Raw genomic sequence first — 19,887 nt, 5'->3', positions numbered from 1 at the left:
CCTGCTGAATGCCACCTCTGGACCATGTCTGATCCCACTATTCTGAATGTGAGGCTTATTAGACCTCTATAAGCAATATCAATAGTGGATACTCTATTTCATCTATAAAATGCTCTGAGTGATTTATACATTCGGCCAATAGGAATGTCTTCACAGTTCATACTGAGTTGGAGACCTTTTTATGAATGGGAGATGTGCTCATTTATAATGAACACTAGTGATTTTAATACTTGTGTAAAAATTGGTGATGACCCGTTATATGCTAGATTTCAGAGCTGCTCTCCTGCCTCTGAAACACATCAAACAGTCAAAGAATATGCAGACAAGCTGCATATTCTGCTTGGTCCAAATAATATATTTAATTTATTGAGGTTAAATGAGCATCTAGTTGAAATCACCTACTAACATTATTTGATCTACTTTGTTATGAAGTTATTGAGATTATTTCCACTTCATAAATGACCAATTTCCACTCAGTGCATTATCAGTGCCAGGCTTCTGTTTATTAAAAGAATCTGCCATGATAAGTGGTGTTTTAATAGAGATGGAACAGAAGAGCACACAGCTTCAGAGGTTCCTCCCGTATAATCAATGGTGGGATTCAAAAAAATTTACTACCAGTCCTGGGGGTATGGCTTGGTGGGCGTGGCAGGGGAAGGATACTGTAAAATCTCCATTCCCTCTCCACTCCACTAACCTGCTGAATAGCACCTCTGCTTATACTACAGAATCCATTGTTTAAACCTTGACAACTATGATATACTAGTGCAGTATTTACAAAAAGAGATATGAATAATGATTACTATAACTTCCCAGCACAAGTTAGAGCCATGATTCAACTTATTTTGTGTTAAGAACTTAAAAAGCACTTACTGCATGTAATAAAATGCATAAAATTAATGAGATTCTCATGTGATTACAGGAGTTTTCCAAGGAGTATTATAAATAATCACTCAAGTACAAGAAGTAAGATACTATGAAATAAATTTGATTCATGCAGTAAGAAATTAAGATTCTGTCTGTTTTTGGATACTACAGTAAATATTCTAAAATCACTGTTTTTATACCTGTTATAATTATGAAAATATGCAGAAAGTAATTCCAGGTACAGTCACAGGACAACCTGTTTTAGCTGTTTAATAAAGAACTATTAAATTAGCCCCAGTATCAGTATTAGATATTGAAAATTTAAGGGCCAATTCAGCTTAAGGAAGCTAAAAATTTGAGATCATGTGTCTCTTTAGGCATAAAGTCAGCTGGTCTAAAAGAAAAAAATAACAGAGACAAAACAAAACTGGACAAGAACATTATTTTTTTATTTTGTATTTTAATCTTCTGAATAAAATAGAAAATTCAGGAAAATGTGGCATAAGGCCAGCTGGTGACCTTGCGTCAGCACTGTTTCTCAGCCTTGAAGAAGGTAATGGCAAACCATTTCGGAAAGCATTGCCACGAAAACTTCAGGAACTTGCCCAGGCAGTCTCTGTGACATTATCTGGAGTCATCACTGACTCAGAAGCAGACACACACACACACACACACACACACACACACACACACACACCAAAGTAAGGGAGCGGATGATTTAATCCCATCACAAGAACTTTAGAATGATGGGATTTTATTTTGGCCGAATACTTTTATTGATAAATAATCCTAGAGGCTGGGAGCAGAAAATCATTGTTGCCATCTTTAAAAACACAAAAGAGCTGTGATGGCGCAATAGTTAGAATGCAGTATGGCAGGCTAAGTCATTGCTCACTCCAAGAGTTTGATCCTGACCAGCTCAAGGTTGATTCAGCCTTCCATCCTTCCAAGATTGGTAAAATCTTGAGAACCCAGATTATTGGGGGCAATATGTTGATTCTGTAAACCGCTTAGACAGGAGCGTAAAGCATTGTGAAGCAGTATATAAGTGCTAAAAGAAGAATGACTCTGCTAAGTAGACTACTACTCAGTATAATAAGTAAATTCTATGCTAGGCATACATAGGGAAATAGGAGAGACATAGGGAAATAGGAGAGGAGCATATTCTAGTAGAGGAACATACAAGTTTTAAGAAGAGACATTCCCTTATAGATCAGTATTTGATCTTACAAGGCCCAATAAAGATATGTTCCACCTGTTTCTTAGTTTAATGCACGTACCTTTTATTGATTTTAAAGGCAGTGCATAGCTCTATTCATGACAATAAGCTATGGGAAAAGCTGGAGGTTTTATAATTGGCTGCCTGCTATTTTTAATATGAACTCTATGAAAATACATCACTGAAGTTATATGCATCTTGCAGGTATATTTAATAAATGCTGTCAATATCCAAAAGTGAGTTAAATAGGAGTGCATTCTGGGTCTGTACTATATAACTGTTATATTTAATACTGGCTAATCATTTAAATGCTTCTGTTTTTCATCCTACTAAGATCAATAAAAGTTTTGTTAATATCTTATTGTATCTGGGTGATGCAGTCTTTTTCCCCAGGGTTCTTGCTGGACTTGGAAGAGCATTTAAAATAAATGGTTATTAATTATTTAAAAAGGAAAGTTATGAATTTTACAAATGCCCTAAGACTTATATGAATGGTACTCTATTTTTTTAATAGCAGAAAGACACATACCATATTCTTTCTCAAACAGCCTAGGGAAATGCAGCTGGCAGCTTTAAATCCCCAAGATTTGAAGGTGATAATTACAATCAGCCACTTTTTAGTGAAGATGGTTTACGAACTTCAGTTCAGATCCTTTTGTGACTTCAGGCCACTAGAAGGCATTCAGGCTAAAGGTTTAAGATCAGTTCTTTAGATACTGCATCTGTGCCTCAGGCAGCTTGCAGGGTGAAATGAGGCTTATACCTGAAGAGCTCTTTTTAAAAACTGGCTAAAGCTATTCTGTTTTTCTGTGCAGCTGGTCCCCTCTACTTTTGACTATGGTTTCCAGTCTATACAAAGGATGTCATTCATGCTGAAATTAACATTTCTAGGATTTTCTCCAGATGACCTATAAATTAGGTACCTGTTGGATTAAAAATGATTGTGTTATGTTGAAGCAGTGAATTCTGAACACCAATTGAATGGGAGGATCTAAATGTATTGATCTCTATAGGTACCTATACAAGGTGCCTAATGTATTGATCTCTACAATTGAAAAGATGTGCAGTAGGTCATCAGTATATCTTAATTTTACCTATAAATCTCAGCATTCAGGGCTTTGATATAATTAAATGCTTCCTGCTTTTTTTGGAGGCAAGAAATAAGACATGTACAGAATGATTTCTAGAACTGGAGAGTTGAGATAATTAGAATGTCCTCCTTCAGTACCCACTACGTAAGAGTCTTCCCAGTATTTTGAAGAATGTCAAAAAAATGCTGATTAGGTATATTTATAAATGATGTTGATGAGTTACAATTTCTAAATAGCCTACTAAATTGCTCCCTTTGGAGGACATGCCAAAAATATTAGCTGGGAACTATGAATACAAATACGTATATTTGGCAAACTGTAAGATAATACTAGACAGAATGTTATTTTTTTGAAATTATATTTGCATTAATACTGAATATCTGTTGAGTTATATACTGATATTAGTATTATAAAAACTAAAGGGTGAAATCAAAGTGGCCAGTTTTTTAGTAGGTGTTGGCCTACATAAGCATTGAGTTTCCCAAGAACTAGGACTTCATAATGCATCAGCCTACAAGTTCTCCCTTAACAACTATTTGTTCCATGACCAAAAGTCACTAAGAATGCTTTCAGAGAAGGTTGCAGGTGACTTGCTGCCTGACAAGAGGATTCCCATCATTTTTGGACGCTAGCTGAAAAAGCATGAGGCATTTGCAGACAATTCCTAGCAGCAAGAGAGAATTCTCTTTTCTCTGGGAGTTGGCTGCGAATAGCCCATACTACATACAAACCCTCCATACCAAAATCCTGCTTGGATTGGATTTTGAGACAGACTTTTTTCAGTCAGTCCTCCGAGACAAAACTCTTGAGAGCCAGAGAGCTGGCTACTAAAGCAATTGGTCCCACATGGGCAGTGTCCCTCTGGTGGTCAGTCATTCAAACTGAACCATGAATGCTTTCTATTTCTATTTCTGTTTTCAGATTGTGATATTTTGTGTTCTTCTCCTTGTCTTCTATTTATCCCTGGTACTGCCATATCAATTAGCCATGCTTTCTAATTTTCAGCCACAGTTAAATCTGTTGTATTATAAGCTAAGACTTGATCAGTTTGTATTCAGAAATCAAAATTATTAATAAAAGATCTTTCATTACATTAAAGGTTAGATATTTCTATTAATATCTTGCAACTAAATATAACAATCCTGGCTTGTCTTGTTGTAGAATTTTTTAACAAATAATTACTATTGTTTTGGCATAACTATTATATAGTAACAATCAATACTTAAAACATTAACGTTTACAGGAAATAATAATAACAGAAATAATGCCTAATTAGCTTATAATGTCAGAGTATTATATGATTCAAATACACTGTTGCTTCTTTTACTAATCCCACTTGATTCAACAAGAAACTGTATAATCATGTCTAAGGTATGAATAAAATAAAAGAATTTAGCCAAGAAACGAAGTTCATGAATGATCAAAGGGTCTTCCCAAAATAGAGTTACTGATATCTTGATCTTCTGTCCCTCAGACTAGTAAATTATAAGAAGCATTTGCCCAATAAACATTTCCTGTAAGAAATATTGTTAGGTAATATACATATAAACTTGACATAAGCATTGCAAAGATCACACTCAGCACTATTTCAAAAGTATGTAAACTTCAAAGAACAATATTAATGAGACAGGGCCAATAACTAGGTCAACAAGCCTATAATATATATATGTATATATGTATATATGTATATATGTATATATATATATATGTATTTCCTTAAATTTTGGCAGATATTTATATGTTCGGTATTCAGCTTTGTTCGGGTATTTTCCCACGTCATTATAGTTGTGCTTTTAAGTTGTAGCAACGTTTTGGCAGAATCTCATCTGCCATCATCAGGCTTCTGTATTGTGTTTGTCTGTGAGTCAGACTTTCACAGCTGCTTCTGTTTTAAATTTGGTGCTAGCCTCATGCTTTGTTAGAATGGTTTTTTTCTTCATCCTGATTGGTTGGGAGTCTTGGTCTGTGTTTATTGGTCTTGGAGTTTGCTGTGTTCTCCTTGATTGGTGTTTCTAATACATACATACATACTTAATAATTTCTGCCAGATATAGACAGGGAAGGAAATTGGACTTTCCTCAGGCTGAACTGAGAGAAGAGCAAGTATAGGACTCTCAATATTTATGATTTAAACCTATTTTGAGTCTATACAATTTCTGCAGAGACTTGAAAGATGAACTGGATCCAGACAGCTTTCTTAAAGTATACTGTATTTGTTTATGTAGTTAATCAGAGCCAATATTCTCACTGAACATGTCACTATGGCAAAATAATATTGAGAAAGCTTTTCTTGCATCCTTTTTTGAGACTGATGATTGGGTGGATGGATGGATGGATTGAGTTATTGATTGATTATGTGCCATCATGTTAGTGTCAACTCTTACTGACCAGTTAAATGTATCTTCTTCAGGACAATCTTGGCCTGGCCCTTCATTTCTTGCAATGGTTCACTCATCATTGTTCTAATTGAATCCATTTTTCTTGCTGTGAGTCTTTCTCTTCTCTCTTCTCCCATCTTCCTCAACATTATAGATTTCTCAGGAGATTGATGGCAAATAGATTAAATAATGTGATGGTACCCTATTGTTAGTGGGTTCTCCACATCATTAGGGAAGCACAGAATGTCTGTAGGAGTAATAGCTACGACAGCTTCATTCCATTAACGTTGGCTCTGATTTATTCACAGCATGAAAGGGACACCCACGACAAGTACACTAAGAGAAAGTGCTTGTTCGTTCATATCACAGTCTGAACTTGCACATTTCCACATTAATTTAGTACTTTTATAAACAAACCAATGCAAACTTTCCTGCATTGTTATGGTTTTTCTCCAAACACACACTACTTATGCAGAATGGAGGTCCTCCAATGTCATCATTTCTTTTTCTGCACAACATTCAAAATTATACACATTATAACATAGTGCTCCCTAGAGGTTTTAGATTTCAACTCCAATTAACACTGACCAGTGTAGCCAAGGGAATTAATATAATCTGTAATATTTGGAAAGGAAAAATCTGCTTAGCCCTAGATACCCTTTTCGAAAGACATGTTGGCCTCGCAAACTGCATCACAAATTCAATCAGAAGTCAGTCAGAACAGAGTTGGAAGGGACCTTGGTGGGCATCTCGACATGAAACCGTGGTTTGCTTACAGATGGTCAGCCATCTTTTTCCCACTGCTGGACCTGTATGTGCTTCTGCTTGTTCTAGTAGCAAATAAATAACCATCAGTGATTTTGCATGAGATTCATGTCTTAGAAAGTGTAGCTACATTGAATGCGTATTAAAAGGAAAACAATGTTCTCCATCTTTTTTCTGGTTGCTTTGCTGAAAATTTGAATAGAGATGGAATTAATTTTAATGTCTAGATGGAGATGAGAGCACAAAATCAAAGCAATATTCTTTTACAGTTCTTGTTAGTCCTAAAGTTGTCGCTAAATAATAATTTTTAATGGAACAAAAGAAAATATTTTATCCTTAACAATAAAAAGATAGCTAGGAAAGTTAGAATTAAACATTAAACATATTAGGAGACACCTAAATTATTAGAAATGAAACTTATGAGACAAAAATAACTCAAATCAGTGTGTACATTTTAAAGACTGAATGTTTAAACAAGAATAAATTGTCAACATACTTGTATCAAAATTTCATTTTGATATTAGACTATGGAATAGTCAACAAAATAATATTTTAAGCTGAGTGGATTCAATTCCATGTTTGAGATTCCCACTAGTAAATCATTAAATAGTTGGAGATGCAATGAGGATGAGGTTTCATTAAAACACATTTTTGCAATGTCCTCAAGTTACCTTCTGGGAAAAAGAAATTACACGTATTATTGTGACTTTGAGAAAGATTTATTACTGCTGGACATCCTTTTTAAAAAAAAAAACTACATACATATTACATAGATAAGGGAGATGGAGTCTTTGTGCCATTCTATTGCTAAGAGACTTGTCCTTCCATATTAGAATGATAAATTTACGGCCCCAATTACTCCATGGATTGAAGACCAGATGTCATTTGTGACCCATGAAAAAGTTGATTCAAGTGCAGGTTATATATGGATAATAATAAATAAGGTCACTTAGTAGAGAACTAGAAATTTTCCATAATAATAAATATGTAATAAGACCCAAATGATTGGCTCAACACAATGGGCTACAGTTGGAGCTGGTTTTTACTTAGAGTTGAAAACAAAAGTTTCTGTTGTGAATCTAATAACTAAGGACTCTACTGTATTGTTACTTATTATTGTTTGTATACATTAATTACAAAATAAAATACAAAACAACAACAGCAAAAAGAAAAAAAGATTTTAAAAGTTTCTCTGCTTTCCTTCTCAGTTGCAACAAATTAGGTGGGTAAGATATATCTGCACCACTACTGTTCTAGTGCTTGCTTATTACTGTGACATCTGATTGATTGACCCTTGACTCTTAGCATGCACCTTGATACCATCCTTGTAAAGAAGGTGGCTGATCATGGTTACAGTCTTGAACTTGTATATGTAGCCAATCCTTGTGATTATATGCCTAAGGGAGTTCAAGCCTACACAGAACAGAACAGGGACAGTCCATCACCTTGTTATACTGTATGATAAATTTGACTACTTTTGGGAGATGTCTTGAATTGACTTCCAATGTTATCTTCCAGAATTTTGTTGAGAATTGGTCTGTCAATTACAGACCAATACATCTGCTAAATATAATCAGCAAACTCTATGCTAAACATCTCCAAGATAAATTAAAGGAGTGGCTGGATCTTGGGAACTTGATCGCTGAAGAGCAAGCTGGGTTTAGAGAGGGGAGAGGCACCATAGATCAGTGCTCTGTTTTCCATCATTTAATTGAAAAATACATATCAAATCAATATGTATCATTATACGCTGGCTTTATAGATCTCAAGTTACTAAGACCAGGACTAAGCTATGAGAAACTGCTTCAATTGAAGGTTTCTTCATCTGTTATGTGTCTTATATAGTAAAGCATCCCTCAAGGTGGGGTGTATTGCATATGTAATATGCAATAACCCTCTCAAAGTCAGTTAAAACTCAAAAGGGGGTTAAATGGGTGCATTTTGGCCCTCTTGCTTTTCAACTTCTATATAAATGACATGATACAATAGTTAAATAAACCAAATTACCACCTCCCCAAAATTAGGTGATTGAAGCATTGCTCTGCTGCTCTATGCAGATGACAGTGTGATCCTCTCCAGGACACCGGTAGGTCTTAAAAGAGCCTTTCGAGTTCTTGTCCAGTATTGTAATTATAATAAACTGGACATAAATTACAAAAAAAAAATTATAGATTTGCAAAAAGGCCAAAACTCTAATCATGGTATCTAAATGGTCATAATATAGAGCAGGTAACCAACTTCAAATACCTAGCAGTGGTCATTCAAGCCACTGGCTCAAGAAAGTACATGGTGAATATGTGGCTGTCTTGAGCCAAAGATCAGCAAGCGCCATCCTTAATTTTTTCTGCACAAAGGTAGGATACTATGTTCCTGCCGCAATTAAGCTTTTTCTGGTCAAGTTGATAGCACAGCTTTTTTACAGGACCTTGCTCGGACCGTCAGCTTCATTTTTCACACCATTGGAAAGAGTTCAATCCAAATTTATTAGAGCAATTCTCCAGATGCTGCATTGTGTATCTAATATGCTTCTGTGCCTGGAGACACGATTTACAAAAGTCGAAGCAAGAATCTGTATAGCGTCTTTAAATCTCTGGCTAAAGCTTAACTTCTTTCCACAAGGCCTTGCTCCATTAATCCTCCAAGATAAATTCTCCTCAGCATGGATCAAGACTGTCAAATCTAGCCTTGCCAAACTAGGCTTCTCCCCAGCCTCAATACTAAGCTACACTACGACCAAGCAAAACAAAACTTGTGAAAAAGGGTAGAGGACATTGAAAGGCAAACAGACTTAGAAAAATCTCTGTTGTTTCTGGCTTCCAGACATCATTAGATATATTGTTACTCCTGCAAGCTATCTTAAACAGTTGGAGTCGGCAAATCATTGGAAAGCATTTTTGCTCACATGGTGCCATGCACTTCCATCGGCCATCTGGTATGGCAAGTATAAAAAGATACCATTGACTGAAAGACTCTGTTCCTGTGACTCAGGAGAGGTGGAGACTGGGGGTCACATACTCCTTCGATGTTCCTTTTACAGAGAGATTCAGAAAAAAACATATCCTTCCAATAATTGCTAGATATCCTGGTCATTCATTCAACACTGCTTATTTCCAGTGGCTGCTTAAGGAAGAAGAGTCTGTAACTACAGCACATTCTGCATAGCAGCACTGGGGATTCATTGGAAACATGTGTCTAATCCACCATAGATATTTTAATGTGGCAAGTTCTTTGCACTTATTCCTTTGCATTTTAGTATTAAACTGACTCTGGGCCTCATAGTGTATGGATTGTTATTTTAGTATAGTTAGACCATAGACAGACTGGATTTTATCATAGATTTTAAGTGTTATGTATTATTTTATTGTAGAATTTTTAATTGGATATTCTCTGAGTGTTTTTATTTGTTCTGGTCTCTGATCTACGACTGTAATAAACTGAATTAATTAATTGACATATTTTATCATTATAAAGATGTCTGCTTTTTAAAATGTCTGATTAAGAATGTCACAGCATTCTTAATGGTATTGCTTGTTCTGAATTAATCTACAGTATTTTAAATCAGTCTAAAACTCATTATATATATGTTTCATATATATGCATAGATATGCAGTATATATGCATACTGTACACAAATATAGAATATACACACACAGATCTATATATACCTGTGTATATATAACTACATATTTGCATACTCTGCTGAAGTAGACAATGGTGCCTTCTTAATTTATTTTATACAGCATATTATAGTGCCATACAAATGAAATAGGCCACAAACCTCAAGTATTTAGTTTTCTTTTTGTTTCTAAAACACATTTGCAGTTACAACAGCAAGAAAACAGGTAGTGAAAGTGACCTGGTAAAAGTATACTGTTTAACCTCTTTCAATGGAGAAATAGCACAGCTGGAAATCACTCTAAAAGACTATTGCAAATCTTTACAACAGAAATGGTATTGAGCAGGTTCCAACTAGTTCTGGTGAACTGGTAGCAGAAATTTTGAATAGTTTGGAGAACCAGCAAATACCACCTCTGACTGGCCCAGCCACCACCTATTCTCTGCCTCCCGAGTCCCAGCTGATTGGCTGGGTCTTCTTTTGTTGCCCTGCCCAGGAGAATGGAGCTGGAAAGCAGGTTAGTGGGGTGGGGAGGAAATGGGATTTTGCAGTAACCTTCCCCCAGAGTGGAGAGGGAATGGAGATTTTATAGTATCCTTCCCCTGGAGTGGGGTGGGAATAGAGATTTTGCAATATCCTTCCCCTGCCATGCCCATCAAGCCACATCACATCCACCAAGCCATACCCACAGAACCGGTAGTAAAAAAAAATTGAATCTCACTACTGCTTTACAAGCATTTACTTATAGATTTAGGGACAGTGTAGATAAATGCAGATCATGAAATATTTAGACTGAGTAGTTATTTTATATTTGTTTTTGTTGATAGTGATAATTCCTTTTTATTTATTTTTTAAAATAGTATGTTAATTATTACGTTAGTAATAAAAATGTGCATACTCCCCATTTACAGAGGGAGTATTTCTAGAATGTTTGTCTACTTGGTTGAATGAAACTGACAAAATGTGACAACTATCGCAATCAGTTGTGGTTAAAAATAAATTAGCCTGTTCAATGGAACAAATTGGGCTACCTCTGTTATATTCTTCCAGAGTGATCAAGTGATGACAGGAAAGTAATAGGTGAGAAAATAATAATAGGTGTGATTTAAGAAATGTCAATGTATTGTTAAATATCTGAGGGGAATGGAAAAATAAAACTATTTAAAAACCATTTTTAGGACATAAAGATGGTAACTTTATAAAGTGGCAATGAACAAATATTTTCATTGACCAATTAGGTAACATCATTAGTGCTAGGGACTGTGGGTTTGCTTCCTCTTTATATGCAGCAGTTTGTCCTCCCACTGTTGATGGAGTTGTGGTTTTTTTCCTTGATAGTCCCTTGATTAGGGATTTGGTTTTTTTGTTTGATTGTTTAATCCCTGGTTCTCTAGATGAAACAGGTGGAGAGGATGCAGAGAGGATGTTTTTCAGTCTTTTACATTTTTTAAAAAGTTTTTTATTATCTTTCTGAAAGGACTGGAAATGTGGTTTATCTTGATTTCTCTATTGATGGCTGATGCTGAAAATCTTTCTGAGAGGGTACAGGAACCATTGAGGATCTAAATTCACATTTATAAATACCTGTAGACAATAACAGCACCTTTCAAAATGCAATTTCATTTTGTGTTCTATGGTATCATTATGGAGTCGCTATGTTCTATAGTATCATTAACTCGTCCTCTTGAGGCTTAGCCTTGTTGAAGAGGTTTTTCTATTTTGCAGCATGTTCCTGATGCCTTTTTCTTATGATATGGCTGCATCAATCACATCATCACAGTAGTATAGTGTTATTCCTCAATGAACAGAATGGACTGTCTGCACTCAACACATTTTGAACAATAATTCTTTCTTCCAAAACTTAGAATGGATTGAAGAAAATGAAATAGCTTCATAATGTTTGGCAGAGCTAAGAGTTTAAGAGTTTAAACAAGTCTAGGATTGTTCTGTATTAGAACTTAAAGTACTGAAATGTTATCAAATATAGTCTTTATGTTTCCAGTCAATGGTGCTTTATATTAGATATGGAAAATTCTGGAATCAGGCTCATCTGTTTAGAGTCTTTAGAGCTAGTCAATAAATTATTTATAAATATCAATTTTCCTACCTTCCTCTCTCAATACCTTTACCAGATGGAAATATTCACACCAGATGGCATGTATCTTAATACAGATCTCTTTTAAGCTGCAATTCACTTGTTTATTTGTATCTGTGCTTTATCTGAGAATGAAACTGTGATATACCATATCTAAATCTAAACAATTAGATGAAAGGTATGTTTTTATTTTTTAGTAACACTTAGTTTTCTCTCTATATATAACATGCTAAATCCATAAAGATCATTATTTTCTTTTGTCTTTGTTCTCACTGTATTTTCTAAGTAAAATGATTATATTCATCAAGAAAATAACTTTTTTTTATGAAACAGGTGCCACAAAGCAATTACACCTTAACACAGAAGAATGATCATCCTTTTCCAGCTGATACTTTATCTCTGGCCAACCAACGGTGCTATAGATGAGAGACCTTCAAAGCCCAACATCATCTTGTTCATGGTTGATGACCTTGGCATTGGAGATTTGGGATGCTATGGAAATACAAGTCTAAGGTTTTATATCATTCTTACTGATTTATCTGTGTTATTTATTTAAATAGATAATCTACAACACTCTAGTTATTTTGTTTGATGCATGCCAGTGCCCACAAATATCTCTACTGCACAGTGAAATTGCTGTTTATAACTATACAAAGTGAAAATCACAATAGCATAACCAATGAGTAGTTGATATTGCTTTTTGAAATTTCAATATTTGAGAGAAAATAGAACTATCTATTACAAGCTCAATTTATTAAAATGTGGTTTGTGAAATATATTAAATACGTTACAAATACATGTTAAATGTATTAGAAATAAATTCATTGTGGTAAAAATGGTAAAAGGAAACTATTCAATTCATTATAATATTTCTCAGGCGAAAGGAATGGGAAAGAAAGAAAGAGTTACAAATTCTGTTTATATAGCCCTACAGAACAAAGTGCACAGTCACCATGGACCTTTACTGCTTAACTGTTTAACAGTAGCAAGAAAGTCAGAACAAAAAGACATTGTGTATACTGTACATAGATGATACCTAGCAAACTTACAAACACTGCCATCTACTGGCTGAATAGTTGTTGCAAATTATACATTCCAACAATGTATTCCCACACCCCCACTCAACAACTACTCCTTATATTAGTCCCATTTTGGACATTAGTTCTATAAATTTGTTTCTTATGCTTCTTCTTGTCCTTCTTCCTCTTCTTACTGCCCTGGCTATCCACAGAGCTGGAGCTGCTGCTACAGCTTCAGTCTTGACTCTCTGATGGACTGACCCTGCAGCTGCTGAGGCTCTGGCTCTGGCTCCAGCTTGGCCAGGGGACCAGGGTGGTAACTGCAGCCTCTTTTGGCTTCTCCTTTCCAACTCTGGGTTTTAATGCTACACAAGCAACATAGGAGAGAGATTTGGCTGGGATGCCTTTATTGCTTCTGGTGGCTTTCCTGATTGAAATCTCTTATGGCCTGATTTCTTCTTTTACAACGTTTGGGTAGTCTGTGTTAATTTCTATTTCCATTTCATTTTGTTTCTTATCTTCATGTGACACTGATGTGGAATTTCCCTCAGTTTGCAGCGTTTATATTACTTCATGAAATTTTGAACACACTGAAGTTTCATCAACAATGACATTTCTACTGATGATTATCTTGTTTGCGTTTTGGTGTAGAATTCTGTACCCTTTTGAGATTCACAGTACACCTTCCTTTGCGCAAGCATCCCCATTTAATACGCTTTTGTTTTGGAATGTGCACAAAGACTGCTTCCAAAATTTTTATATGCCTTAAATTTGGGGGTTTTCCATTACACAGTTCATATGGAGTTTTCTCAGTTGATTTTCCTGGTAGTCAATTTTTGAGATAGCATGCAGTCATAATTGCATCCCCCCATATGTAGTTGGCATATTTCCCACAAACAGCATGGTTCTTTCTCTCCATCATAGAGTAATATTCATTCTTTCTGAAACTCCATGTTGTTCTGGACTGAATGGTACAGTAATCTGAAATACGATGCCATGCTTTCTGAGAATCTGTGTGTTCTCACCTGTATACTCAGTTCAGTTGTCTGTGAGGCACTCGGAATTTTGCCAAATTTGTTGTTTAGTATGTTTCCTTGACCTAAATACTGTTTAAGTTTCTTTGGTACTTCACTTTTCTTGTGTAACAGGTATAGTGTAGTATACCTGGAATAATCTCCTATAAAAGTGAGAAAATATTTCTTCTGTTTTCATTGGCCTTCAAAGATCTGGTTGCATTAAGTCCAGAGGGGTTTTTTTTTAGCACTGCTATTACTCTGCTTTGCAAAGGCTTTGCTTGTCATTTTTTGTTTTGTACAGCTGATTCATTTCATTAACTGATCACATGGAATAAAAATTAATTATTTATATACATTTGCATAGTCTTTCTCAGTTAATGTCTTTATTATGTCAGGACTTCTATATCCAAGTTGTCTGTGCCATATGTAAATGCAGTTTGAATGTTTTTTCTCTTTGGCAGTATTAACCATCTGATAGTTCAGCTGATACAGTTCATTTGTAATTTTAGCTTTGGCAAGCAATATCCACTTTTGTGATAACACAACTGTCCCCTTTGAAGTGGGGGACATAGCCTTGTTTTCTTTACTGACAAACAATTAGTTTCAAAAGCAGGGATATACATTATATTTTTCACAAGTGTCTTTCTGGTGACACTCTGAAAAATAGGACAGTAAAGAAAACCATCTCCTATTTCTTCTGAATCAATTATTTACCCATTAGCTGTAGTGATTTTTTCTGTTTTATTCTGGCCAAGGTGAATAAAGAAATTTCTGTCATTTGTCATGTGACTCATAGCTCCTGAATCAATAAATCATTCTTGCAAAGATGAGGTTCAACTTTTGGATTGAAAAACATAACAATTATCTGAAACAAAATCAGTTTTTTTCTTTCACATATTTGGCCTTTTGTAGTATTGGAAGAAATATCTTTCTGGGTTCAGTTCCAAGTGGGGAAAAAGACACTGGAAACATGGAACTGCTAGGAAAGATGGTTTATTGATGAACAGGATAGGTTCCTGTGCAGAAAAGGGCAGAGTTGCTGAGAATGCCTGGGTTTTATGCTCTGTTGGGCTTTGAATTTGAGTTTGTGTTCTGATTGGTTGTCAGACTCTCATGGGGCCATGCAGGGGTAACTCTGTAGGTTGTCTTTTGAGTCCCAGGCTCGGTTGACTCTTGCTGGGTGATGTTATAATGAAAGGGCTTTTGGCAATTTCTATTATGGCTCTGCCTGAAGGAGGTAGATCTTTGTTATGTAGAATAGATTGGCTCGGGCCTTAATGGCTCATTAACAAAGGTGTGGGGGGGCATTGCTCAGTTTCTGCCTCTCTGAGTTTCTACTTCTCTTTTAGGGGAAATATTCTGCCTTTTTAGTATATCCTAAAATATTTCATTTTTCTAAGAGAGGGGTGGGTTTTAACTTCCAACAGTAGTTTATACATTCTAGGTTTCCAGATTCTGCAATCTGCTTTTAAATAAAGCCTTTTCTTGCACATAAAGCATTCACATGTGTCTTGATTCATGTAACTGTTTTATTTATGTTTTTCATCTTTAAAGCAGACTCTGTGGGGCCATGCTTTCTGTTTTACACTTATATTCATCTGTAAGCTTGCCCATAACATATTCCAATGCATGTCTAGGTGACAAACTGTCTGTACACTTTGTTCTGTACTGCTATATATAAACAGAATTTCTAACAGAAAGGAAGGAAGGAAGGAAGGAAGGAAGGAAGGAAGGAAGGAAGAAAGAAAGAAAGAAAGAAAGAAAGAAAGAAAGAAAGAAAGAAAGAAAGAAAGAAAGAAAGAAAGAAAGAAAGAAAGAAAGAAAGAAAAAGAAAGGAAGGAAGGAAGAAAACAAACAAAGAAAGAAAAAAGAAATCATCTTTTCAGTGTGACTTATGGTGACATTTTCAAGCAATAGAATTATATTTATAATATATCTCAGAAATCAGTTCCTCATCCATAAATAAAGCGGCTTCATATAATTAAAATAAATTTAAAAATAAAAGGAAAAATCTAGTATACATTACAGTGTTAGTTGAAAATAGATATAGCTGTAATCTCAAAATTGTGTGAAGGAAACTGTTAAACAATATTATAGTGAATCTGGCTAACTGTAATTAGAAGGACTGATTCTCCAGGAATGAAAACAAGAGTTTTAAAACAACTTTTAAACATATATGATATATTTTAAATCTTAGGGAGGCTTATGTACCTTAAGACATCTTCAATGTCTATAGAGAGTCTCAGTCATCCAGATCATGGTTGTCCCAAAGGTGCTTTTTCAAGAGGCAACTGGACTTTCTGGTTTTTCTTTGAATTCAAAGAAAAACCAGAAAGTCCAGTTGCCTCTTGAAAAAGCACCTGAGGAACTTAAAACATCTTCTGTAGTATAGAAATACTAAGTATGTACTGAATAGCACATATGTTTTGGTAATTAAGAAGTGAAAAAATATGGATTGCTGATTTTTTTAAATGTAAAAACCAAAATTTGGCTTCTTATATGTAGAATCAAAAGTTAATAATCATGTTTGGCACAATACTTTAAACATTCCCTACTTGAGTGCTCTTTGTATTGGGACCTGAGGTTCAGAACTCTTTTCAATTTTTTTTCTCAGATGGTGCTAAATTTCAAATTTCATAATTTACTTTTCATTATGGTCAAAATATTACAAGAATTGAATTCTCGCACAACTAAAAATCACTATATTTACAAGTGTGATTTGAAACACTATTCATTAAAAGTAAGATCCCAGGCAAAACATTTCATGAGTTCACAGTTCAAATAACAGAGTCTTCATGCTGTATTTTGAACATATTGAACTTTTCCAGTTTTCAAAGACAGCTCAATATAATCTAACCTGGAATTATATGTCCATCCATCCATACATCCCACTTGTATATTGTATGACTCTCTTTCTGGCATTAATTATAATTGTGTAAATACAATATTCCTTAGTTTATGACATATTTTCCCAGTATTACCCATGTTTCCCCCAAAATAACACTCAGTCTTATATTTTGGGGGGGTTCCAAATAAGCACTGGGGTTCATTTTTGAGGAATATCTTATTTTTCCCCCCCCATTTACTGGAGGCCCACTTTTTCTGCCTGCTTCTGGCTGCAACAGGGTAGGAGATTGCATGGTGCGCCGTGCTGCCACCACATGGCAAGGGAGGATAGAGCTGCCCCACATGCCCTGCACCAGCTTACCTCAGGGCCCTACAGCCAGGCCAGCCGGGCCCTGACAATTGCCTCAGTTTGCAGCAGCGGCTCTGACATCCCTATTCATCAGGACCCCACAGGGCTGCCAGCTCACTTCTGCTTTCTTGCAGCCACAACAAAACAGGCAAGCTAAGAGACGGTGGGGTGGCTGTGGGAGGCTTATCTTCATGTCTCTCACTTTTCCTGCAGCCTCACAGTACCTTCCCCCTGCACCTCTCCCTCCATCTGCTGCCAATGCCACCATGCAAAGACAAGCCTCCACAGTTGTCTGCCCACTCCATCCCACTGACTCTCATTTTTCCATCTACTTCACAGCACATCCAGATGAGGTGTCCCCGCCCCCCCGCCTCTGCCTACACCTGCTCTTGGAGAGGTAAAGCTGCGGTGGCTGCCAGATACCATCAGCCCCCATGCCCTCACATCCTCCAGTGTTGGCCATGCCTCCCCACTGATGATGACCTTATCTAGGGCTTATTTGGGGGGGTACGTCTTATATTAGGAGCACGCTGAATCAAGCTGGGCTTATTTTTTTGGGATAGTTCTTATTTTTGGGAAAACAGGGTATATATGTATAATATAACTTCCCAATTCTCCGGAATTTAATCACAGATTAAAGTAGTGCTAGGAAATTCATTGTATGAGTATATGACCAATAGATGTTTAAAAATATGTATTACTTCAGTAGTTTATGTTTCTAATGCAGAGACACATCTATAATCACCTATATTAAACCAATGTTTTTAACATAAATCCACAGGATTTTAATTTGCTAATTAAATGATTAAAATATACAGTATCTAAGGTTTCCATATTAGGCAAAGTTTAAAATCCTCGTAGACAACCTTTGTTATCCTCGACTATGCATCCAGGTAATACTTAATTCTAATGCAACCTATTCAGTCTACATATGTTTGATCTTGAATAATTTGTTTAAACATTAATTTATAAAAAAAATTAATGCTACAAAGTTATATAGTTACCTTGACTATGATCAGTTTGAACGAATTTATCCTTAAGAGATATTATATTGTCACATTTTGATTTGCAATATTTATTTAGCATTTGGTTCAGGTGAGTTTTTTTCTCTTGTTGCATAAAGTTTTGCATATAAAGGAACAATTTTTTTTAAAGGATGTCAGATCAGTAAAGATAAGATCATGTGATTGTGCTCCAGAAAAGACCCTTTAAAAAAAAAAAAATCATGCAGCAGCATGCAAGTTCCAATAACTAGACTGTTATTATTTTCTTTTAAAAATAACTATTTTATTCATTTGTTATACATTGTTGTTGAATTTTCATGTTTTTTCATCCATGTTTTATTTTATTTACTTATTAAAAAAGAATGTTTTCATAAATAAGGCTGAAAAGATTATCCATTTGTTATCAATGTGCTTAACTATTTTAAAATAAATAAACTGCTTTGATGTTTAATGTTATTCACATAAATAAAGAGGAAATAACTCTTATTAAGCTCTCTGTACATGTTTTTTCTCTTCAGTTTGTATTTGATAGGGTAGTAGCAGAGGTAGAAAAAGAAAAAAAATAATATGCTGATGTTTTTAAGTTGCCTGAATTCAAACTTTATGTTCTGTCAATGCACATGTTTTTCTTTCAGGACTCCCAATATTGACAGTTTAGCTAATGGAGGCATAAAACTAACTCATCATATAGCAGCTTCCCCATTATGTACACCAAGTAGGGCAGCTTTCTTGACAGGCCGATATCCTATCAGATCAGGTAACTAAAATTTTTTATATATTTACTTTTAAATATGAAAAATATTGTATTGTTTTAATTTACAGTTTCTGTGTGAATGTGGACTCCTCAAAGAAAATACATTGTATGTCATATTTATTACTTATTTAGTGAGATTGCTGGCTCCTGTAATTATTACATGAGACAGGTGATCTATTCTGCATCTGAAAGTTTTGGAACCAAAGGAGTGTTAGTGTGAAACAATACAAGAGCACACAATAGATACAAACTCAAGGTTAACCGCACCAAACTTGACTGCAGAAAATGCGACTTCAGCAACAGAGTGGTCAGTGTTTGGAATACTCTACCTGACTCTGTGGTTTCTTCCCCAAACCCAAAAACTTTAACTTTAGACTGTTTACTATTGACCTCATCCCTTTCCTAAGAGGTCTGTAGCGGATGTGCATAAGTGCACCAACGTGCCTACCTTCCCTGTCCTATTATTTCTTTTATTTTTCTTATATGTATACATGTATTCATAACTATGTTTTTACTTATACCTATTATCTTGTAAGCAATTGGCAAACCAAATAAATACTAAAAAATAAATACTAAATACTTCCTTTAATATGGTGATATTACAAGACTGAATATTTCTCTTTGGGAGAATAATATACATATATAGTACATGTAGCACTTCCACTAGAAATAAAGTTGGAAGAGACCTTGGAGGTTTTCTGGTCCATACCCCTGTTCAAGCAGGGGACCCTATACCATTTCAGACAAATGGCTGCCCAATCTTTTCTTTAAAAACCTCCAGTGATGGAACACCCCACCAAGCCATTCCACTGATTAATTGTTCTAACTGTCAGAAAATTTCTCCTTATTTCTAAGTTGGTTATCCTC

The 19,887-nt window shown here is 35.3% G+C and overlaps 1 protein-coding gene across 5 annotated transcripts in view; it reads left to right on the top strand.

The window, feature by feature from the left end:
- STS (steroid sulfatase) overlaps nucleotides 1–19,887 on the top strand; it is a 241,759-nt gene that overhangs the window by 43,629 nt on the left and 178,243 nt on the right. For 4 of the 5 annotated variants that reach the window (XM_087938374.1, XM_087938375.1, XM_026707342.2 and 1 more), the window contains exons 2-3: nucleotides 12,365–12,544; nucleotides 18,902–19,023. In XM_087938374.1, the coding sequence (XP_087794500.1) occupies nucleotides 12,399–12,544; nucleotides 18,902–19,023 (268 nt within the window). In that variant the 5' untranslated portion in view covers nucleotides 12,365–12,398. The remainder of the gene's footprint in view (nucleotides 1–12,364; nucleotides 12,545–18,901; nucleotides 19,024–19,887) is intronic. The other variant, XM_087938373.1, reaches the window with a different exon arrangement.

This window comes from Pseudonaja textilis, chromosome 8 (assembly GCF_049901715.1).
Source record: "Pseudonaja textilis isolate UNSWEBS1 chromosome 8, rPseTex1.2, whole genome shotgun sequence".
Taxonomy (NCBI): Eukaryota; Metazoa; Chordata; class Lepidosauria; order Squamata; family Elapidae; genus Pseudonaja; species Pseudonaja textilis.
The sequence above is the reverse complement of the archived record's forward strand: the minus strand, read 5'-3'. Positions and strand labels throughout refer to the sequence as shown.